Genomic DNA, 22,419 nt, shown 5'->3' on the forward strand with positions numbered 1-22,419 from the left:
CCCCCCCCCCCCCCCCCCCCCCCCCCCCGGTTAAATCTCTGGGAACTGAATCTTCCATGGCCAGTTTATCAGTTAGGTCTCAGCTCCAACGTCATCCTCCCGACCCAGAGAGAGCTTCCCTGGCCACCTTAGCTAAATCTCTCTCCCTCCCCCAGCTTACTCTCTACCTGTTACCCAGTTCTGTGGTGTTTGTCTGTTATATCTATATCTGTTTACATGTTTATCATGTATCTCCCCCAGAACAGTGCTGATACATAGTAAGCAGTATTGTCTGGATGAATAATCGAGGAGCCAAGCCCCTACTGTCTCCTTAAAATTCTATTCCTCTCCATAGGCCCATCTTTGGAACAAGATCAGGGAACTACATTCCAGCCTCAAGCTTCAGCTTAGTTGGAGCTTGAGATCCTGAGAGTCTCCTGGCAGAGAAAGTATTTTGACCTTGGCATCGAGACATCTCCCATCTCCCCCATGGCCCTGACAATGCTGAATGAGCTCCTGATTGAGGACCCAAACCCACCTATGCTGCTGTATCAGGTTAGCAAGACTGCTCAGTTAGATACCGTCAACTACCAAAGCTGCTTTATGCAAGGTGTCTTTGCCCATTTCCCTGAGATCTTATTTATCCACCGGACCTATAACCCAGTAGGCAAGGTGCTATATACCTTCCTGGTAGATGGACCTCGGGTGCAGCTGGAGGGTCATTTTGCCCGGGCAGTGTACTTCGCCATTCCTGCCAAGGAGGATGCTGAGGGCCTGGCCCAGATGTTCCAGGTGTTCAAGAAGTTTAACCCAGCATGGGAGAGAGTCTGTACCATCCTGGTGGATCCCCACTTCCTCCCACTGCCCACCCTTGCGATGGAGTTCCCCGCAGCTGAGGTCCTGCTCTCAGCCTTTCACATCTGTAAGTTCCTCCAGGGCAAGTTCTATCAGCTGTCCCTTGAACAGCCTGTGGAGAGGGTGCTCCTCACTTCGCTGCAGAGCACGATGTGCTCGGCCACAGCTGGCAACCTGAGGAAGCTCTATACACTCCTGAGCAGCTGCATCCCTCCGGCCCAGCTGCCCGAGCTCCACTCACACTGGCTGCTCAATGACCGCATCTGGCTGGCCCACCGCTGGAGAAGCCGAGCTGAGAGCAGCCGCTACTTCCAGGGCCTGGAGGTCACCACCCGCGTCCTCAGCCAGCTCTTCGGCACCACCCCATGTGTGGAACAAGGCATGGCCTCTCTGCTCCGATACATGCAGCAGAACGCGGGAGACGAGGCAAGCTTCAGCCTGGGCCTGAGTCCCCAGAACAGTCGCACCCCCTTAGATGTCAGCCCCGAAAGCCCCAAAGCGGAGCAGCTGGTAGAAACCCGCATCCAGCGCTCCCTCAATGCCATCTGCACGGGGCCAGCCGCCCAGCTCTGTCTGGGTGAGCTCGCTGTGGTCCAGAAATCTGTGCACCTCATCGGCTCCGGCTCGGAAAAGGTGAACATCCAGATCCTGGAGGACACCCATCGGGTGCAGCCCCAGCCCCCTACCAGCTGCAGCTGCTACTTTCACCAGGCCTTCCGCCTGCCCTGCCGCCACGTCCTGGCCATGCTCAGTGCCCGCCACCAGGTGCTCCAGCCTGACATGCTGCCAGCCCGGTGGACGGCAGGCTGTGCCGCCGGCCTAGACAACATCCTGGGCAGCAAGTGGAGTGAGACGCTGGATAAGCACTTGGCTGTGGCTCTCCTCACCGAGGAGGTGGGTCAGCTTTTGCAGCACTGCAGCCAGGAGGAGTTCGAACGGAGGTACAACACCCTACGGGAGCTGGCCGACAGCTGGATCGGCCCTTATGAGCAGGTCCAACTCTGATTAACCCTCCATGCCCAGAGATGCGCATGTACGTGTACACACTCACATCCACCCCTACACAAACACACACTCACACTTTTACACTTCCGTGGGCCTGCCTTCCAGGAAGGGACAAGGGCCTTCTATTCTACCGTAGCCTGTTACCTAAAATGTGTCTAGTTCCTAAGACAGGAGTCAGCAAACCTTTTCTGTAAAGGGCTCGGCAGTAAATATTTCAGACTTTGCTGGCCACAGTCTCTGTTGTATGTTCTTGGTTTGCTTTTGTTTGGCAGCCTCTTCAAAAGCTTAAAAACCATTCTTAGCTCCAGGGCCTTAGAAACAGGTGGCCCTGCTCTAGGATAAGACACTGGGTGGAGATCAAGGACAGGGGTTTGGTAACAGCTTCCCCAGTCATCAGATGACTCACCTGACCCACAGAGGAGAGGAGGTAGATCCCAGCCTTTGTCCCCTGGGCCCCACCTGAAGGTCATTAAAGTCAATGTTGCCTATTCCAGCACTTGTCTTGTCTTCTAGAAGGCAGCAGAGCAAATATCGTGGAAAGAATAGACTTTGGAATCTGACATTACATGCAAATCCCAGTTCTTTCTCTGCCTGATTTTTGAGGCCTGATTGTAGCTTTTACTAGCTCTGGGACATCAGGCAAGTCACCCCTCAAAAGGCTCAATCTGTTCATCTGTAAAAATGGAGATCCTCACAGCACTGCTAAGATTAAAGGGTGCATGTAATGGGCCCGTGACCAGTGGGCGCTCAAATAACTGTTCATTTTCCTTCCTTGCTCTTGGTCTCATCACATGCCCTCAGCTGGCTGGGAAATGTAAGGCAAGGGGAAAATTCACATTGCCTAGGACTTTGTACCAGACATCTTGATCGAATCCCAAAACAATACAAAAGAGGCCTCCACTCCAAGCCGGGCCCCTACCTCAGGTAATTTTCATTACACCATCTCCTAATTTAGTGGTGTCTGGAGAAACTTCCTGGGGTCTAGGCCCTGATGAAAGACTTGTATTGACCAGAGTGGCTCAAAGAACCCCCTTATCCCCATCCGTGTCACAGGCACTCCCAATTCTATCTGCCCAAAAACCATACAGAGAAGCCACCCTGTGTGTCTGGTGCTATTTCATCCAGCTACAAGCAGGAGCCAGGAGGCTGGCCTCTCCTGGATCTCATTAGGGGCGCTTGCCCAGAGGCTGTGTGGGCACGTGCCTGCTCCCACCGCGCCCCCTCCATGGCCCCCTCTGGCTCCGGATGCGTCATCATGAAAGCTTGAGCCGCCCGGATCAGGTCCTCTTCCCGCAGGCCTGGGACAGGCACGGTGGGGATGCCAGCGATCATCATGGCCAGGGTGAGGATGCAGATGTCAGGCTGGGAGCCGGCCTCCTTCCCCCCTGCCTCAGAGGACGTCGGTAGAACCCCTGGTGACAGCCCACACAGCAGCAAGGGCCCGGGCGTGCCGGGGCCACCCAGGTGGGGAGCTCTGCTTCTGGAGCAGCCATCCTCCCAGCCCAAGCTCTCCAGCTGTCTTGCGTGGGGGAATTTGTGGTTGTATCGGCCATACTCCTTCCGCTGCAGTGTCTCCCAGCTAGTCCCCCCAGGGCAGCCCCTGGCTTCCGGCACCGCCAGGGCCAGGCCCCAGGCCTGGCCAGCAGGTGCCACCTGCTCAGCTTTCTGGCTCAGTGGGCCTAGTCCACTAGAGGCCACCACCACTGGCTCTATAGGACTATAGAGGCCAAGGGATGAGCCTGGAGAAACAACCCCACCTGTAGAGACAGGAATGAGATGGAATGTTATTCTTGGGGTCTTTCAGGAGGCCCTGAGGGGCAGGGCATAGGAGCAAGAGCACTGGAAAAGGAGCAATTAAGACCAGCCCCACAGGGCTGTCTAGTGGTTGGAAACTAGGTGTTTTACTCATATGCACACCCCCAGTCCCCAACACCGAGTAGGTACTAGAGAAGTGTTTGTTGAATCAATGACTGAGTTAGCAGGTAGCTACTGGCAAGGACTTTTGGAATGGCTTTCTTCAGAGAATTGACTCCAGGGCCAGCCCAAAAATGTCCAGCAGAACCTCCACTTCCCCAGAGCCAGGAAACAAGTTCTCAGGGAAAGTTATGGTACCCCCTCCAGTTCCAGGAGCCCCTCTCTCACCTTGGCTGGAAGGCAGAAGACCTTGATGAGTTTGTGGAGACATGAAATAGGACATGGCTGCCCCAAAGCCCCCATTTGTGAGGGAACAGTCGTCTGCCTCCTGTCCTACCCTTTCCACCATTCTAGAATGTCACCTCATAGTCCCTCCTCTTTACACCTGGAACCCACCGCACAGCACTGACCTGTTCATTCTAGAACCTGTATATGATAATGGCATGGGGTTAGAAGAGTGCTGGACCAGGAACTGGACATTCTAGGTTCTTACCTCTACCTTGGCAAGTCACTTGGGACAATTTTGTTCCTTGATACTCCCCTCTGTAAGGTGGAAGTAATGACTACCCACTCCCTCACCAGAAGTTGTGAGGATTAAATGAGATTATCTGTAATGGGAGCAAAGGATCAGAGATACAAATAAAGAGGTGAGTGCTTTGTGCTCTGCAGTATGAGAGGAGTTCTCTGCACTCATTCCTTTGCTGTGTGACTTTGGAATACATTGCCACCTCTAGGCTTCGTTTTCCCATCTGCAAAATGAAATCGTTGGTCCGGGGCACTGGGTCTCATGCTGGGATGCACATTAAATTCTCTGGGGAGCGCTTAGAAATCCTGATGCCCAGCCTCATCCCAGACCAATTAAATCAGAATCCCTGGGTCAGACCCAGTTAGCAGTATTTTTCAAAGTTCCTCAAGTGATTATAATATATGCCAAAGTCAAGACCTCTATTCTAGGGGAATCCTCCTCAATCCTGGCTGAGCTTCTACAAAAGAACAACGTCTAGGCCTAATCCTCCAACAAATGGAATGGGAATCTCTGGAGATGGGGTTTGGGGCATCAGCTCTTTAGTTTATCCCACATAATGCTAATGAGTAGCCAGGCTAGGAACCAGTGGTCTAGGTGATGTCCATAATGCTCTGTCTAGGGGCACCCGGGTGGCTCAGTCGGTTAAGTGCCTTTGGCTCAGGTCATGATCCCCGGGTCCTGGGATAAAGCCCCGCATCAGGCTCCCTGCTCTGCAGGAGAGGCTGCTTCTCCCTCCTTCTGCCCCTGCTCCTGTGCTCTCTTTCACTCACTCTGTCACTCTGTCTCTCAAATAAATAAAATCTTAAAAATAAATAAATAAAAATAGAATGCCCTGTCTTGCTCTGACCTGCTGACCCACAGCGATTCTAGAAGAAGTGCCCCTCACGGACTTCCAGGGCAAGGAGACCCTCCAATGATCAGTGTCAGCACTGGCTGTGTTTATTTCCAGGCCTGGCTGGCAGCAGTATGGCCAGCTTCAGACCAGCCACAGCTTCAGGGCCAGGCCACGCTCCTGTGGCCCTGTTTCAGGGCGGCTGCAGGCCTTTACTCGTACTTGCAGAAATCCTTAAGTCCTTTCGGCAGGTGGAGCCCATCAATGGCCAACCGGTGTACCACGCTCTTCTGGATGACTAGGCGGCACAGAGTCTGCAGGGATGGCACTGTGGAGAGAAGGCTGTCAAAGGCAAACTGAACTGGAGGGGGGTTCTGAGGCTGAGACCCAGAAGATCTAGGTCCTGGTTCTCCCTTTGTCATTAACTTGGGCAAGTCCCTTCTGCTCTCCAGGTCCAGCCTGTGTCACAGGGCTGTTCGTGTGGTTGACATAAGCACCTCTTTCGAAACCTCCACAACGCAGCAGCCCTATTTCTATTTTAACCCTCCCTTAGCAGTTGCCGGGGGTACAGGCAGTGCCTGATTCACCTGTGCACGCCCATCCTCCAGCACAGGTCTGACACAAGACTGGGTTCTAGTTCACTGAATTCATAAAATGATCAGAGGTATAAATAAAGGGTTTAAGGGGGCAATAAAAGGACCAGATCTCATGAATAAGACACTCTCAATCTGGAGCCTATGATGCCTTTAAACTGGTATGCCCCAATCTAGGAGCATTTGTCTGATAAAAGAGCACACAATTTTCAAAGCAGCCCGGGTGTAACAGTTTAGAATCCCTGCCCTAGGTTAATACAGAAGATACCAGCATAGCAACCTAATGGATCACAGCTGAGATGGCGAATCGGAGGCCCAGAGCCAGGGACTGACTTGTCCAAGATCCCAAGCAGAGGCAGAATTTGAAGTCAGATTCCCCAACTTCTAAACTAATGCTGGGCAGACCAAAGCCTTGCTAGCTGGTTTGGGAATCCTAGCAAGTTCCTGTCCCCGCACTGGGCCAGGAGGGGTCGCTGCTCAGGGGGTGGGATACCTACAGCCATACTCGAGCTGGACCAGGCGCACGCTCTTGGTGGAGGCAAACACGTCCACCACTGCGTAGAGGGGCCGGGCTGCTGGCAGCCCCCGGGCGCTGGGGCCCATGTCCTCGCCGTTGATGACGATGTGCATGTCGGCCGTGCCGTCCGGGTGCGGGCAGAAAAGAACGCCCAGGCGGCTGCGGCGCGCGGTCGGAGGCAGCACGTTCAGCTCATACAGCTGATCCAAGAGGTGGCTGTAGAGCCCGGGCCGGCTGCGACCCACTAGGCGGTCGCGGGGAATGCGAAACTGCTCAATGCACACATACGGCTCCACCAGGAGAGCTGGGGGGCGGCTGGGGGCCAATGCCTCTGCCTCCGGGCGGTCCTCCCGGGACACGCGGTTGTGATGGCGCGTGATGGCGAAGACCCAGGTGTGGCCGAGGCTGACCAGGTCGGGCAGCGAAAACTCGGGCACGGCAGCCAGAGTGGCGGGGTCCAGCGCGGTCAGTCCGAGGCGCAGGTGCCCGCACCAGCCCAGCTCTTTCTCCTCGATCTCGACCAGGAATACCTGGCCCGGGGCCAGCGGCTCGCGACTGAAGCATACGCCGTGAGCGAAACTCTCCACGCGTGTGGCCCGCGTCCCGGAGGGGTCCACGCGGATGTTGGCACCGTGCACCTGGTGGAAGCGGGTGGGAGGGGGCTCGGGGCGCGCGGATCTATAGGCCGCACCCAAGTCCACGCGGTCGGAGACAGCACCCATCTCCCGGCCACGGGACAGGCTAGCGGGCGCCGGGCGCTATTTTGGGAGGCGTGCTCAGAGGGTGACCGCGGGGGCACCAAATAAGGTAACCCTCCCATCCCCCCGACTGCCTTCCTCGAGGCTCTGCCCCGAGGTCCTAGCGCCGCTTGCTCAGCCATTCCGCTGGACCCGGGCTCCCGGGAGGCCGGGGCATCCTGGCCGCCCACGTCTGGGTCATCTGATGGCTGGCGCGCGCGAGAAGACCTGGGAGAACCGCGGACTCTGACCCCGCGCAGGCCGCCGCCTTCGAGCCACGGGTCCAGAGTGACCAGCGAGGCGCCGGAGGATGGCGGTCACGTGACGCCGGCACCCACGTGACTCCGACTCCACATGACCTCCCGCGGCCGGGCCCCTCCTGGAGCGCGAGGGCGCAGGGGAGCAGAGGTGAGGGCGCCCGGGGAGGCTGGAGGGGACCCGCAGCCCGGGGCGGGGCGGTGGGCGCTCGGGCCCGGCCGGGGACTCTTCTGGCCGCCGCGCCTCCAGCTTCTCGGCGGGGCGGCCACGCGAAAGCGCCGAGGAGCGAGGGAGCGCGGAAACAGGCTGCCCCGCTTGCTGCCGCAGATGGTCGGGGCCGCGCTGTCGCCGCCTTGGCTGCTGCTGCTGCTGCTCTGGGCGCCCCCAGGCCAGGCAGCGCCGGACCTGGATGAGATCCAGTGCCTGCCCGGGTTGGCCAAGCAGCCAGCTTTCCGCCAGTACTCCGGCTACCTCCGTGGCTCCGGCTCCAAGCACCTCCACTACTGGTCTGCGGCCCTCCCTCCGGGGCGGGGGGGGGACTGCGCGCGAGCTGGGGGAGGGTCTGAAGACCCCCGGGGGAGCCTGGGAGCAGGGAGCGCTGGGAGGGGCCCCTCCGCCTGCACCCACCCTGCTCTGCCTCCCTTCCCAGGTTTGTGGAGTCCCAGAAGGATCCCAAGAGCAGCCCTCTGGTGCTTTGGCTCAACGGAGGGCCCGGCTGCAGCTCCCTAGATGGCTTCCTCACGGAGCACGGCCCCTTCCTGGTGAGTGGGAAGCCACTGTCTCCCCCCCACCCCCAACCAGGAAGGGGAGAGGAAGGGGACCGTCCCTAAAGGAAAAGGCTGGGGAGGAGGGAGAACAGGACTTGGAGGTGTTCCCAAGTGTGCCCTTTTCCTGAGCCTGGGTTCCGTAGTCTGTGTCATTGGCTTGACTCTCTGTACCTCTCAGGAGTTTTGCCCGAAGGGGGAGTGCCCCCCACCCCAAGTGGCCCTTTTCCTTCCACCCAGTTGGCCCTTGGCACTTAGCCATTTCTCTCCTCCTCAGGTGCAGCCAGATGGTGCCACCCTGGAGTACAACCCCTATTCTTGGAACCTGGTATAGCTGGAGCTGTGGGTCCTGTGGGGGTGTCTGGGCACTTGGATGGGGTGGGGAGCCTTCTTCAGTTGCTTTCCTCCTGCCATGTAGATTGCCAATGTGTTGTACCTTGAGTCCCCAGCTGGAGTGGGCTTCTCCTACTCTGATGACAAGACTTATGCAACCAACGACACCGAGGTGAGTCCAGTGCCGGCCCCGTGCCCCAGCCTCCCTGGTTCTCTAAGGGTGGCACGCCCCCCGGGGAGAAGAATATGGCCTTGGAGCCTGTTTTTGGCTTTGTCACATGCTGTGTGTGGTCTTGGCAAAGCCACTTCCTCTTGCTCAGAGTGGGTGGGTGTCATTATGTCTGAGGTTCTTTCCGGCTCACATAGGAGAACCTTTTGATTCCCTCCATCCTGCTTTCCCTAGGTCGCTCAGAGCAATTTTGAGGCCCTGAAGGATTTCTTCCGCCTCTTCCCTGAGTACAAGGACAATGAGCTTTTCTTGACAGGAGAGAGCTATGCGGGCATCTACATCCCCACCCTGGCGGTGTTGGTCATGCAGGACCCCAGCATGAACCTTCAGGTACAGGGTCACTGCAGGAGGGAAGTGAGGCAGCTTATGGTCATGGCCTTTCGGTGAGCAAGATCAGACAGACCATCTTCCCCGTCCAACCTGGTCTCCTTTGTAACGTGCTTGCCACTGCCTGGCCCGCCTCTGCTCTTGTGCTTCCCACGACAGGAAGCTCACCTGTCAGCCAGCCAACTCTGTTCTTTGAGTGGCCTCCCCACAAACCACCTTGGATTTCAGCTTCCAGATTGCTGGAGGTCTGGGTGTAGTCAGGGGAGGCTCCTCCTCTGCCTCCAGATGACCTGAATGCCCTGGGTGTTTCACAGGGGCTGGCCGTGGGCAACGGACTCTCCTCCTATGAGCAGAATGACAACTCCCTGGTCTATTTTGCTTACTACCACGGCCTTCTGGGGAACAGGTATGGGAGAGGGCAGTTGGGCAGTCTCCAGGGTGGGGCAGGTCATGAGATCTCAGGTCTGCTTTCCAGCACATGATTGATACCCCGCGGGGCCCTACCTTGGTTTATGAGCAGGAGGTGGGGGCTGAGGTTGCTGGAAGAGACTGAGGAGGGCTGGCAGGATGGCCCCAGAGCAGCTAGGTTTGGAATCTACATACCATCCCCTGTGGTCCGTTTCCTCATCCCCTGGAGGCAGGTGGTGGTAGGAGGCTGGAGGGAGAGGGGGGGAGGCCCGCCTGGGGCCTGAACACTTTCATGCATCTCCTACAGGCTCTGGTCTTCCCTCCAGACTCACTGCTGCTCTCAAAGCAAGTGTAATTTCTACGACAACACCGACCCAGAATGCGTGACCAATGTGAGGTTCTGCCCCCAGCCTGTCACCCTGACACCCCCAGCCCTGAGAACAGGACCACATCCCCTCCTTGGGCGCTCCCTGGCCCCGTCCCCTGTGGCTTTCCTGTCCTGCCTCCTTCAGCAATTTGGTGTTTGCTGGGACACGTCTGGGGGTGTGATCCTATCACCACTTCCTCTGACTTCCTGGGCAAATCCTGTAACCGCTGGGAGGGAAAGGATCTCTCACTTATCGAGCACCTACTATGGGCCAGGCACCGGGCTGACATAGGTCAACGCAGATTATTTAATCTTCAAGAGTCTCCTTTAGGGGAGATCGTATTGTCCACATTTTCCAGAAGAGGAAACTGAGGCCACGAATGTTAGTCACTCGTCTGAAGTCACAGTGTTAGGAAGTAGTGGCACCAGGGTTTGGACCCTGGGCTGGCAGATTCCTTCCACTGAGCCTCAGTTTCCCTACCTGTAAAATAAAGTGGGGGAAGGGTGACGACAAGAGGTGAAGTAGGAGAGCGGTCTTGGGACACATTGGCGGGACTCTGGGGAGGCCGGGCTTCTGTGACACGGGTGGCTCGGTGTGTCATTGCAGCTTCAGGAAGTGTCCCGCATCGTGGGCAGCTCCGGCCTCAACATTTACAACCTCTACGCCCCCTGTGCTGGGGGTGTGCCTGGCCATTTAAGGTAGGCCCTGTGGTGTGTCCTGGGGGGCCCTGGGCCCAGCCCCGCCTGGAGGCCGAGGCACCCATCCCCCACTTCACCTGCAGGTACGAGAAGGACACTGTCGTGCTCCATGACTTGGGCAACATCTTCACTCGCCTGCCGCTCAAGCGGATATGGCATCAGGTGTGCAAGAGCCCGCTTCTTCTGGTGGGGGTGGGACAGGGAGGCGAAGACCCTGACCTTCGGGCGGTGCCCCCAGGCACTGCTGCGTTCCGGGGATAGGTTGCGCATGGACCCGCCCTGCACCAACACCACGGCCACCTCCACGTACCTCAACAACCCTTACGTGCGGAAGGCCCTCCACGTCCCCGAGCAGCTGCCCCGCTGGGACATGTGCAAGTGAGGCTCTGGGGCCGCCTGTGGCCTGGGGGTGGCAGGCTCTCAGGGCTCATGGGTATCAGGTTCCCAGGGATCCCTTGGCCAGGGTCTCTCAGGGGTGGCACTCAGGGTGCCACGGTGAGTTGTGCAGGATGTTTGACCATTCAGTCGATTGCTGTTTCGCCAGTTCATTCTTAAACGGCCGCATCGGTTGGTAAAATGGCAGTTTGCATCCCTGGTGTTTAGTATACCAGACCCTCTCCCCCACCCCCACTCCACTGCAGTCCCCAGTTGCACGGATCTCCTATGACCCGTGTGAGTAACAGGGTGACGCCTGGCACCACGGGGGCCACTCAGGTCCTCTCATTGGTCAGTGCCCCTGCCCTCCGGTTGTTCCCTGCTGTGGTTCTCACACCTGTGGGCCCCTCTGCCCTAAATGCCGGCTGTGGACCAGGGACTAAATGTTCCTGTATACGTTTCTAAATGGGGGCGAGTTGAGGACCTCTGAATTCCAGCCCCTCATCCAAGTAAGTCCTAGAGAAGTGACATGAGGAGAGGACTGAATCCCAACTCTGCCTCCTGGGCTGGAGCTTAGAGCTAGGAGGGGATAGGAGAGGAGGTCTGCTCTGTGACTTTTTGTCTCTCTTTACCTCGTCTTCCCGGGGCCTGCCCACGTGCTCCCGCAGCTTCCTGGTGAACATACAGTACCGCCGTCTCTACCAAAGCATGCAGTCCCAGTACCTGAAGCTGCTCACCGCGCAGGTGAGTGGGGGCAGCACCGCTGGGTCCACCAGCAGCCTCAGGACCCTGGAGCAGCCTGATAAGGCGGGGCCCCCTTTAAGTGCCACTCCGGACACAGGAAGCTGAAACTCCAAGAAACGAAGCCCAGTGACTGGCAGGGTCACGATTTGAACGTGGCTTTGTCCCCATCCCATGCTGTTCTCTTGTAGGAGCCTAGGGGGTCTGCGTCAGCCAAGGAGACTTTAGGTTGAGAAGAGCTAGGAGAACGTGTTACAGACATGCAAATGGAGGTCTGGGGTGGGAGAGGGCCTTGTCCAAGGTCATCTAGGAGACCCTGACAGCCGGTCAGGATCCGATTCTGTACAACACAGTGATTAGAGCATGAGCTCTAGGGTCAGATCGCCTATGTGCAAGTTCCTTTACTAGCTGTGTGACCCTGGGCAGGTTTCTCATATCTTGAGACTTGTTTCCCCGCCTGTCAGATGGGGTTAATAATAGTATCTGCCTTCATAGGTGAAGCATTTAGTAGAGCACTGAACATGTAGAAAACAGTCAGAAAATAGTGTTTCCTGCTTTGTGCTATTTCACTGGGCCCCTTGAATTCCCTGCAGGGGTAGGGCTTGAACCAGGAAGGGCTGGGACCTGGGCTCATTCCAGAACCGCCCCCATTCCCTCCCCTGCCCTGCTCCAGAAATACCGGATCCTGCTCTACAACGGAGATGTGGATATGGCCTGCAATTTCATGGGGGATGAGTGGTTTGTGGATTCCCTCAACCAGAAGGTACGGCGCAAGGATCCTAGCTCTGGGCAGGGATGGGACGGCTGTGCCTGGCAGCTAGGCTCTGGGCAGACAGGGCAAACCTGGGGGAGTTCCGGGCCCCTGAGGTCTTCTGGCAGCCATGAGCAGAGATGATGGGGCGGCAGCAGGCTGCTAAGTCTTTCCTGGTGGGGCAGATGGAGGTCCAGCGCCGGCCCTGGTTAGTGGACTACGGGGACAGTGGGGAGCAGATTGCTGGCTTCGTGAAGGAGTTCTCCCACATCGCCTTTCTCACCATCAAGGTAGGGCTTGGGCCTGGCAAGGGCTGGCTTGGCTGGAGGGGATGGGGCAAGACCCACCTGTCCTCCTCCCAGCTCTCTTTACACTGAGTTACCGGGATCCCAACTGGCCCCATAAGAGCAAGTTTTCTGGCGGGTGTGGGAAAAATGCAGTGCGTGGGGCAGGGCTGGGAGAAGAGGAAGGTCACTGGTTGGAGGGATCCAGTAGGATGGAGGACGCACCCACGGGCAGGGGTTACACAAGAAGGTGATCTCAAAGAGCTTTGCTTCTAGGGCGCTGGGCACATGGTCCCCACCGACAAGCCCCAGGCTGCCCTCACCATGTTCTCCCGCTTCCTGAATAAGCAGCCGTACTGATGGAGATCAGTCCCCTTACTGATGGAGACAGCTCCCCTTCTGCCTGATCCAGCCTCTCTTTCCCGCCCCTCCTGCTAGAAGGGAGGTCCTCCTTTATGCAGAAGCCCCTGTGGGGCAGGTCCCTGCCTCCAGAACTGCTTCCCCCTTGCCCCCTCCACAGCCCTCTGCCTCCCAGACCAGGCCCCAGTGCCTCACATAGACAGCCTGGGGGAGTTAGCACTTTATTCCTGACTGGGGTGGGGCCTGGCCCCCTCCCTTCGTGCACTAGAACACAGCAGAGCTCAGGATAGCCCATGGGGAGGGTGGACGGACTGTAATTGGTGGATTGACTGATTATGGAATTAAATTGGGTACAGCTTAAAGCCCTGTCTTCTCTGTGGCACTGGGGGGTTAGACAGGACACTATAGGCTGGGGGGGGTGCTGGGGGAGGGGACGAGAGGCGTCAGAGTCCTGAATGCCCCTGCCAGGGTGGGCTTGAGGGCTCAGGCAGCTGTCGTGGAGGGTGGTGGGGCACTGGATGCCCAGGGGTCCCTGGTGTCGGCAGGCCGGTTCTTCTCGATCACCTCTCGCAGCCCTTTGGCAAAGTGGAGGTCGGCCCCAATGGTGAGGAAGCCCTGTGCGGTGGGGCAGAGAGGGGAGTCTGTTTATTCCATCACAGACCAAAATTTCAAAATACAGACAAAGTCTTTAGCCTCGAGGGGTTCTCAATTTAGTGGGACAGGAGGAACAGCAAAGAAGTTCTTCTAGCTCCCTGTGAAGGGTGTAAAAGAGAGGCTGCAGGAGCACAGTCTGTGGAGGTCAAGGAGGGCTTCCTAGAGGAGGTGACCTCTTAGCTCAGACGTTCAAGATGAGTAGATATTGGGGGTGGAATCCGGGAAGAGGTTTACAAGGTGACAGCCCAGCTGTGCAGAGGGCTGGAGAACTCTGATGATGGAAGATTAAAATGGGATGGGCCGTCGATAAGGGAGGGGCTGGGGTCAGGTAGCAGAGTTAGGTCGGTGGTGCAGCAGAGGCGGGGAGGCTGTGCCCTCCTCCATCACCGCCCCCTACTCACCGCATGGTTCGTCACCACCTCGCGCACAAAGTTGATACCCTCGGGCAGCGGGATCTGCACCCCCCGCCACATCCGCTCTGTGGGTGGGAGCAGGTGGCTCAGCTTGGGTCCACCCAGCTCCCCTCGCCTTTCCCTCTCCTGCCTCCCGACCCCCAGCCCTACCATTGAGCATGGGCATCACCCCAATCTGCAGCATGGTCTTCAGAGGGGCCTGCAGTGGGATCAGCTGGGAGGGAGGAGGCAGGACATTAGGGCAGCCAGCAGGAAGCAGCCTGGCCTTCGCTGCCCGGCCCCGACCCGGCCTCGGCACCCCCGCCACCCCCCAACTCACGGCCAGCGACTCCAGGGCGGACTGGTTCGAGTAGATTCGGAACCTACAGGAGAGAAAGAAGTGTCCAGGGGGCACGAGGCCCGGACGCTCCCCCTCCTCCGGCCACCAGAAGCCCCCGAGTCTCAGCCGCAGATGCCCCCACCTCTACACCTGTCCGGGGGTTCTGCCACTCGCCAGGTGTGCATCCCTGGGAGAGTCCTTTCTTCCTCTTGCAGTTCCTTTTCTCCAAGTTTGCTACTTTTAATTTGTCGACCACTTCTGTACACCAGCCTTGTGTTGGTAGCTTTGCACGTATGGTTTGTGTTTATTTAAGCAACCTTACAGAGCTCGCTCCCTCCCAGATACTAAGCGTGTTACAAAAGTCAAATATTAAGATATTTTAAAATGCCAACTTGACTTCATCCTCCTGACAACCCTAAGAAGGAGGCACTATGAAATTGACTTGCACTTTTTAGATGAGGCAGGTGAAGCCTAGAGAGAGGAAGTAATTGGCCTGCGGGTTCACAGGTGGTAACGGGCAGAAACTGCCTCTAGAATCTAGGCTCTTAACCACGACCCTGCAGTATCTCATTTAACCCCTGGGACAGTGCCGTCCAGTAGAACTTTTACAAAATGTTGCATGTTTGCCCTTGCCATGTAAGAGCCACTAGCTACCTGTGGCTAGCATGGTAGATGCTATTTTTTCTTAGCTCCCCCAGTGGCTATAGGTCTGAGTGGATTTCGCTCCCCAGTTGTTGGGCAGGTGCGATTATCCCGAAGGCACGGAGGCTCAGCGAGGTTAAGCGCTCGCCCGAGATCTTGGCCAGCTGCTTACCGGCGCAGGTCCAGCTGGGTGCGCAGCGCCTTCCCCCGGAGTGCCATCTTGGCGCTGAAACGGGCGTCCTGCGGGCAAGGGGGTTGGGGCAGGGTTACTGACCCACAGAGTCCACAGCACACTGTCCCTGACCCTCCGTAGCCCCTACTCTGGTGCCCGCACCATGGTCATGCTGGATAGCTGGACCTCGGGCTGGTCTGACGGGACCAGGGCGATGGTGACACTGGCAGTGACAGAGACCGTGGTACCCGAGGGCTTGATGGTGCAGCGAGGTGGGGCCAGGACGCGCAGCTCCAGCTTCAGCGGGGAGTCGATCACTGCTGGGCTCTGGGGACAGAGTCGGGAGGGTGGGGGAAGTCCCAGACCTGTTCCCTGATGAGCCCCGGGCGGGGAGATGGGGTGGCTCAGGCTTTGCCTGCTGGGAGCCCAGACACACAAATACGAGGACTGGTGTGGCTTCCCAGACCCTTCAGAACTGTGTCCAGCCTCTGTGCCTTTGCTGACACGAGGGATGGAATGTCTCCTTTTCCTGCTGTCCTGAGTTCTCGGTGGTGGGGGATCGATCCCCAACCAGACTCCTCGGGGACAGTGTTTGCATCAAATATCCCCGCCCTCTGCCATATCGCCCTTCTCTGAACTGCTGTGCTCTTTCTCCTGTAGGCGCTGACCAATACTTCGCCTGTGTTAGCTCATTTAAACCTCATCATAACCATGTGAGGCAGGAATTACCGTACTCATCTTTGAGATGGGGAAACCAAGGCACAGAGAAGTTAAGTAACTTGTCCAAGGTTCTGTGGTCCTCCAGGTGCAGAACCTGGGATTCAGAGCCGGGCAGTTTGGCCAGAGAGTCCATGCCCCCACCAACGCTTGGCCATCAGGTTGATGGTGACGATGGGGATGACAGCAGTGGGGACAGCAGCTAGTGTTTCCTGAGCACTTACCCCCACCGGGGGCTGCTCTAATTTCTTTACATGAATTGACTCAGCTAATCCTCACAACAGCCCTGGCAGGTTGTATAGTGTAGCAGAGATTAAGGGCAAGTTCTCTAATGATTACTGAGATACTTTTTAATTTTGACCTTTCACCCCTCTCCCCATGAAACAAGGGAAAATAATAAGCAAAAAGAATACATCAGGGTCACCTGGCTGGCTCAGTCGGTAGAGCATGCGACTCTTAATCTTGAGGGTCATGAGTTCGAGCCGCACGATGGGCATAGAGATTATTTAAAAAACTAACTTAAAAAAAAGAATACATCGGTCATTGTTAAAGTCCCTACACTTAGAGAGCTTGGGTTCTCAGCCTGCCGTCCTCCTAGCTTCATGAAGAAGAGCAGGAGTAGCAAGGGCCCTTCACAGACTTGGAATCGACCTTGACAAATAAGAGGACTTAGCCACAGGCAGGAGGTCAGGCCTTCTGTTTACTCCATGGTGGCCGTGGAGGCTTCTGCCTGCACACCTCACGCGTCCCCTCGCTGGTGTGCAGGCGGTAGGGCCACCCACCCTGGCCACATCCCTACCTCCCACCAACGCTCACCAGCAGGACGATGCTCCCAAAGTAGGTGGCCCTCAGCAGCATGTCCAGATCGTGGGGCACCTGGAGAGGGGAAGGGGGGGATGAGGCAGGGTCATCAGGAGTTCCGGACAGGGCCCCTCTTGCCCATCCCACAGACAGGCCCCGGCATACCTTGTCCCCCACCAGTGACAGCTGCAGGGCCCCCGCCCGGAAGTAGCTCTCCATGGCAGAGTCAAAGAAGAACTCCGAGAAGGCCACGTACACCATCCGCTCCTCCTCCTGCAGTTGGGGCTCTACCGCCCGGTTGGGCAGGCTCCAGTTCCCCTCAGCGAGGGGAAAGAAGGCCCCCTGCAGTTGGGGGATCAGGGTCAACTTGTGGCCCAGCACCCAGATGTTCCCACACCCGGTGCCAGGCACCATGAGGGATGGTGGGGGTCGGACCCAGCTGCTATCTGGGGGGGGACTCATTAGCACAACTTCTTCTTTTAAGTTGTATTTATTTAAGTAATCTCTCCACCCAACATGGGGCTTGAACTCATGACCCCAAGATTCAGAGTCACATGCTCCACCGACACCCAGCCAGGTGCCCTCGTTAGCACAACTCTTAAAAAGGCATTCAGGGGAAAAAAAAAAAAAAAAAGGCATTCAGGGGCGCCTGCCTGGCTCAGATGGTTAAGTGTCTGCCTTCGGCTCAGGTCATAATTCCCGGGTCCTGGGATCGAGCCCCACGTCGGGCTCCTGGCTCAGCAGGGAGCCTGCTTCTCCCTCTCCCTCTGTCTCCGCCCCCCGCTCATGCTCTCTCTCTATCTCTGTGTCTCAAATGAATAAATAAAATCTTTTAAAAAATTAATTAATTAATTTAAAAAAGAAAAAGGCATTCAAAGGAGGGCAGCTGGAGTTCTGCAAGGGAGCACTTCCATCAGACCAGAGAAGGGACGCCCAGGAAAGGGCTGGGGAGGAGGAGGCATGGTGGGCCTTGAAAGATACAGAGCAGGGGGGCGCCTGGGTGGCTCAGTCGTTAAGCGTCTGCCTTCAGCTCAGGTCATGATCCCAGGGTCCTGGGATCGAGCCCTGCATCGGGCTCCCTGCTCGGCGGGAAGCCTGCTTCTCCCTCTCCCACTCCCCCTGCTTGTGTTCCCTCTCTCACTGTCTCTCTCTGTCAAATAAATAAAATCTTTAAAAAAAAAAAAAGAAAGATACAGAGCAGGAATGATAAAAGCTGCAGTTTACGTTGACACAGAGTACGTGCGTAGAGCTGTACATCCAGCTGCTCCAGGGGAGACGGGGAAGGGCAGTGCGTGAGCAAAGGCCCTGAGGTAGGAAGTGAGGGCATATTTGGGCAAGAATGAGTGCCGAGAAACAGGGTGAGGTTAGAAAGGTGGGGCCAGACAAGGTTAACCAGGCTCAGAAGCCAGACCCAGGAGTTGAACGTAATTCTGCAGGCAGGCACGCTCAGCAGTGGAGTGGCCTCATCGGAGCTGTGCCTTCGGGGGACAAAACGAGCAGCACAGGACGAGGAGGTCTGGTTAGGTCAGAGACGCCCCACCAGCCAGGCAGCTCACCCGGAAGACCATGTCCAGACTGCTGTCGGACGCTACAGGATCCTTCAGGAGGGAGTAGTCGATGCCAACCAGCTCATCCACAGAGCTGCGAACTGCGGGAAGGAGCTCGGTCACTCCAGCTGTGTGATGCTGGGCCAGGTGCTCACCCTTCTGGGCCTGTTTCTCACCCACAAAGCGGTGATTATAAATCTTCCCTCACAGGGTTGTTGTGGGGATCAAATTAGTTTTACGCGGGAAGTACTTAGTGCTCAGTAGTATTAATGCTGACTGCTACCACCACCATCATCGGCCAATACAAGGGTTTCCTCAGATCGCCGACCAAGATGCCAAGGGAGTCCCTTCCCTCGTTCTCCCCGGCCCCTCCCTCCCTCCCCATGCTCTGTGTGGGGCCTGATGATCTCTACCCCCCAGCAGACAGAGCTCACAGTTTAGGAAAAGGGAATTCATGTTAGTTGAGCACCATGAAGTGGAGAGGATGAATACAAACAGGGTCCCAGTGATCAGCAAGCCCCTATCGAGGACCTTGACAGTCATCACTGAGTTAATTCTCACAACCCCCACAAGGAGGCATCACCAGCCAAGCGAAGATACCAAGGCCCAGAGAGGAGTACTTACCTAGGGTCCCATGGCCAGTCAGTAGCAGAGGCCATATTTGAAGCCAGGGCATGGCAGGGGCCCACCCTGAGGTACACCCAGCCCCCTCCTCAGCCCCGTTCCAGTCCCAGGCATGGCCCGGAGCTCCCCTCCCAGCCAGCGCCAACTCACCAGGCACTGTGTCCAGGAGGGAATTGAGGAGCACCATCCCTGCGTGGTAAAGCACGGGGCAGATCTGCGAGGTGGGGTCTAGAGTCAGGGCCTTCCAAAGAGAGGGCACCCCCACACACACTTCTGCTGTACCTGCTGGTTGAGGAGGAAGCGCATCCCCGAGGTGATGAATGTGGAGAGGAACTCATATACCTTCCTGCAAGGAGGGGAGAGACCACGTGAGCCCAGACTCTGCCCTACCCCAATCCAGATCCAGGAGAAATCAATGGCCAGAGAGATGGGGAGGAGGTGGCTCAACTTTGACCTGTATTACCGGCTCTTTAATGGAGGTTTTCCAAATCCCCTCGCTAGCCTGATTCTCAAGACCTCTCCTAACCTCTGCCCCCCACCAGCCTAATGAATTTGCCCCCAGTTCTTCAAACCTGCTGTACGCGTCCCCACCTCCAGATGCTTACTCATGCCCTCCCTTCCACCCTCAGAGTCCCTGTCCTGTGTTTCCCTATGGGCTCAGATGCTTCCTCTTCCAGGCAGCCTTCCTAGATTGCCCTCTTCTGAACCCCTGGAGTACTCTCAGTTCCTCTCTCAAAGCCCCGATGACAAATGTTTTGTCCCTTCAACCAGGCTCTGAGTTCCTTTATGAATCCTCAGGGACTGGCATATACTTTATTTGTTCAGTAAATAAAAACTTGACAGTATACTGACACCAGATGATAAATCCACCATCTTTTCTCTCCCACTCTCTTTGAGAGCTATCACAAAGTCCCCTTCTCAGGCCAAAACCTGAAATTATGCTATTGTTTTTATTAGTAGTAGTAAGAGCTACCAATTATTGAGAACTCAGTTCATGCCCACCTACGCATACTGACCCTCACAATTACTCTTATCCAGGAAGCTAGCCACTAATATGCCAGGTACTGTTCTAAATATTTTTACATATATTAACAAATAGTCTTTGCAACACCTTATAAAATAGTTGCTATTATCATCCTCATCTTACCAAGGAGGAAACTGAGGCACAGAGCTTCAATGACTTGCCCAAGGTCACAGAGCAGGGAAATGAGAGTTGCTGAGCGTTGGACCCAGTTGGCCTGGCTCCCAAGCCTGTGCACTTTGCATTGCACCCGGCAAACGGCAGTGAGGCTCAAATGGGGCTTACTTGAAGGTTCCCCCGAAGGCCGCGTGCATTCTGGAGACCGAGGCCTGGCAGGAGACGTTGGACACCTTGATACGGCCAGTGGCATCCCGGGAGAGCTGCAGAGCAGTGCGGATGGACACACCCTCGGCAGAGGCATTGATATAGCCCCCATCATAGCTGCAAGGGGGTGGGGGGCAGTCAATGTCCAGCTTGGAGCTTAACCACGTCTTTGCCACCCACCCCATAAGTCATACCTCTTAATAAGACTTCGCTTCTACCAAACCCTATCAACCCTTATGAAGTGGCTATGCTTGTCCCTACTGTACAGATGAAGAAACTGAGACCCAGGAAGGCTAAAGGACTGCCCACAGCCCCACGGCATCCCAGCCCTCCTGATCCACCCTGCACTCCCCTGAGGGTGCCAGGTCCTCACAAGAACCAGTAGAGAAGCTGCCTCCGGAAGCGCAGCCCCAAGGACGCGTTGCTGATTTGTAGCACCAGCTCCTGCTCCGGCTGGAAATGGAGCTCAGAGGATGTCAGCTGCAGCTCTGTGACCTTCACCCTGCAGGAAGCCTCCGGGTCAGCTTCAGGGCCACGAAGAGGGAGTCCACCCAGCCACAGGAAACTCATTCCCTCCTCTTCCAGTCCAGACCTGGGGAAGCTGAGCTGGGTGGAATGAATTCTTCCACTTTCCCTCAAGTGCCCAGCCTGGACTTGGACAGCTCAGAGATGAGCTTCACCCCTTCTTTAGATGCCTTACTGCTTGCACTCCCTTCCCTCCCACACCCTGTGGTTGCTTGACCTGGACCTGGTCTTTTAGCCGAATCCTTTGATTTTGTCTCCATCAGCTGAGCTACAGATCCCATTTCTCCTATCCCCACCGACCCAAGGAAGGTTCTTGTCTCCTGTTTCCGGGACCTCTCCCATGAACTGCACCCCGGCCGCTAGACCCCACTCTCACCCATTGGCAAGTTTCGTGATTCCCGGTCTCCGGTGCCCTTTGGCCACGCCTTAGCCCCGAAGGCTTCTGCTTGCCGTTCTTGGTCCCGCCTATGTTGGCTGGCTTGGCCTTTATCTTCTCCGCCCCATCCTGTTCCTTGAGTCCCGCCTCCTCGGTGTGGCCACGCCCCTACCCCTACTCAGTTTCCCCGGCCCTAGGCCCCGCCCCGGGAGCCCGAGACCCCGCCCCACGGATCCACTACTTACTCCGAGATGTTGTAGTAGAAGTGGCCCTCCCGGCCCCGCAGGTCCGGAATGGTGATGGTCTCCAGCTCTTGTTCCAGAAAGCGCAAGCCCTCCTGCTTCACTGAGGCAGCAGCGAGACCCTTAGGTCCTGCAGCTGGAGCGACCCCTCCCTCATCGGCCCTCACCCGGCCCCGCGCCTTACCCAGCTCCAGCGCCTGGGAGGTGACGCGGGTCTTGCAGCCGGGGAGCTCCGCATGAGCGCCTGCCAGAAGCGCTAGGAGGAGAGCCCCAAAGAGGGCCATGGCGAGCGGGCCTGGGGTGGGGTGGGGTCGCTGGAGTAATCAGGGCCGCTAAAACCCACTCCCCGGTTGTCCAACCAGAAGAGGGACTGGCCGGATCGTTACCCTCGAAAGAGCTCTTCGGAGAACTTGGAACCAATGATATTGCCTCCATTTGGCAGATGCGGAAACTGAGGCTCAGAGAGGCGACGCGACTCGCGCTCTAGCTCCCAGAGGATCTGGGGCACGGGGGAAGGGGAGGGGACATTCTCGGTCCCCCCGTGCACCCGCCGCGTGAAGAGTTTGACCCCTCGGGGACCAACGCCCCCCGCCCCCACCACCTCCCCTTTCCTTTAGCAGAGGGCGGGCGCGGCTTGCCTGTTACCATGGAAACGGCTGCACGCGCATTCCTGCGGGGTGGCTTGCGGTCTCCCAGGCCCCGCGCCGGGGGGGGGGGGGGGGAGGGCGTACATGGAGCTGCCGGCCCGACCTCTTGCTCCCGGGTCTCCCGGCTCTGCCGGGTCCTAAATCCCTGCCATCGGCATTTGGCCTGGTATCCCCCCCGCCTCAAATCAGCGCCCTCCTTAATGGGATCTCTTCCCCACCCCGGGTTCAGTAGACCACGCGGCTCAGCGAGGGCCTGAGGGTGGATGGGGACGCCCCCCAACTCACTGCGGCGGAGCTGGGGGTCGGTGCGGTCACGTGGGGCGGCGGGCTGCGCAGGGGATCCGGGCGGCGGGGTCTGGCGGGCTGTGCTGGTCCAGCCGCCTTTATAATGCCGGGCCTCTCCGACCCCCCCCCCTCCTGGCTCCCGCTCTCCCCTCCTCCCTCGGGGGTTGGGAGGGGACGGGGCGGACCGCTGGCAGCCGGGAGGGTGAAGAGGGCTGTACGGAGCCCCGTGACAGGCCCGGCTGCTGTCAAGACAAGT

The 22,419-nt window shown here is 57.3% G+C and overlaps 5 protein-coding genes across 8 annotated transcripts in view; 2 read left to right on the forward strand and 3 right to left on the reverse strand.

The window, feature by feature from the left end:
• The window catches only part of ZSWIM1 (zinc finger SWIM-type containing 1), a 4,138-nt gene extending 1,196 nt beyond the window's left edge, over window positions 1–2,942 (forward strand). For all 3 annotated transcript variants that reach the window (XM_035006429.1, XM_035006431.1, XM_035006430.1), the window contains exon 2: window positions 335–2,942. In XM_035006429.1, the coding sequence (XP_034862320.1) occupies window positions 469–1,839 (1,371 nt within the window). In that variant the 5' untranslated portion in view covers window positions 335–468 and the 3' untranslated portion in view covers window positions 1,840–2,942. The remainder of the gene's footprint in view (window positions 1–334) is intronic.
• A 2-nt stretch (window positions 2,943–2,944) lies between these two features.
• SPATA25 (spermatogenesis associated 25) lies at window positions 2,945–4,395 on the reverse strand. The gene is made up of 2 exons (XM_035006432.1): window positions 3,982–4,395; window positions 2,945–3,596 (listed from the first exon to the last, which is right to left on the reverse strand). The coding sequence occupies exons 1-2, from the start codon at window positions 4,100–4,102 to the stop codon at window positions 2,965–2,967; spliced, it is 753 nt and encodes a 250-aa protein (XP_034862323.1). The 5' UTR covers window positions 4,103–4,395; the 3' UTR covers window positions 2,945–2,964.
• Window positions 4,396–5,196: 801 nt separating this feature from the next.
• NEURL2 (neuralized E3 ubiquitin protein ligase 2) lies at window positions 5,197–7,041 on the reverse strand. The gene is made up of 2 exons (XM_035006436.1): window positions 6,202–7,041; window positions 5,197–5,439 (listed from the first exon to the last, which is right to left on the reverse strand). Exons 1-2 carry the CDS (start codon window positions 6,941–6,943, stop codon window positions 5,324–5,326), a joined length of 858 nt encoding a protein of 285 aa, XP_034862327.1. The 5' UTR covers window positions 6,944–7,041; the 3' UTR covers window positions 5,197–5,323.
• Window positions 7,042–7,075: 34 nt separating this feature from the next.
• CTSA (cathepsin A) lies at window positions 7,076–13,216 on the forward strand. The gene is made up of 15 exons (XM_035006435.1): window positions 7,076–7,366; window positions 7,544–7,722; window positions 7,866–7,977; window positions 8,258–8,308; window positions 8,399–8,485; window positions 8,717–8,872; window positions 9,184–9,275; window positions 9,585–9,669; window positions 10,252–10,343; window positions 10,427–10,505; window positions 10,582–10,721; window positions 11,387–11,462; window positions 12,133–12,222; window positions 12,396–12,500; window positions 12,771–13,216. Exons 1-15 carry the CDS (start codon window positions 7,313–7,315, stop codon window positions 12,852–12,854), a joined length of 1,482 nt encoding a protein of 493 aa, XP_034862326.1. The 5' UTR covers window positions 7,076–7,312; the 3' UTR covers window positions 12,855–13,216.
• Window positions 13,149–22,298, reverse strand: PLTP (phospholipid transfer protein). Of its 2 annotated transcripts, none has more exons than XM_035006433.1 (16): window positions 22,164–22,298; window positions 21,416–21,526; window positions 21,235–21,334; window positions 20,462–20,590; window positions 20,050–20,205; window positions 19,026–19,089; window positions 18,894–18,957; window positions 18,129–18,220; window positions 16,738–16,914; window positions 16,588–16,647; window positions 15,217–15,381; window positions 15,055–15,122; window positions 14,241–14,283; window positions 14,072–14,135; window positions 13,910–13,986; window positions 13,149–13,469 (listed from the first exon to the last, which is right to left on the reverse strand). In XM_035006433.1, exons 2-16 carry the CDS (start codon window positions 21,513–21,515, stop codon window positions 13,338–13,340), a joined length of 1,491 nt encoding a protein of 496 aa, XP_034862324.1. In that variant the 5' UTR covers window positions 21,516–21,526; window positions 22,164–22,298; the 3' UTR covers window positions 13,149–13,337. The 2 variants fall into 2 exon arrangements, with proteins under 2 accessions (XP_034862324.1, XP_034862325.1); XM_035006434.1 differs by lacking the exon at window positions 13,149–13,469 and adding an exon at window positions 13,505–13,779.
• Window positions 22,299–22,419: the final 121 nt, after the last annotated feature.

The sequence above is a fragment of the Mirounga leonina genome, unplaced genomic scaffold, assembly GCF_011800145.1.
Source record: "Mirounga leonina isolate KUSES-001 unplaced genomic scaffold, KU_Mleo_1.0 Mir_150, whole genome shotgun sequence".
In the NCBI taxonomy this organism is placed as follows: Eukaryota; Metazoa; Chordata; class Mammalia; order Carnivora; family Phocidae; genus Mirounga; species Mirounga leonina.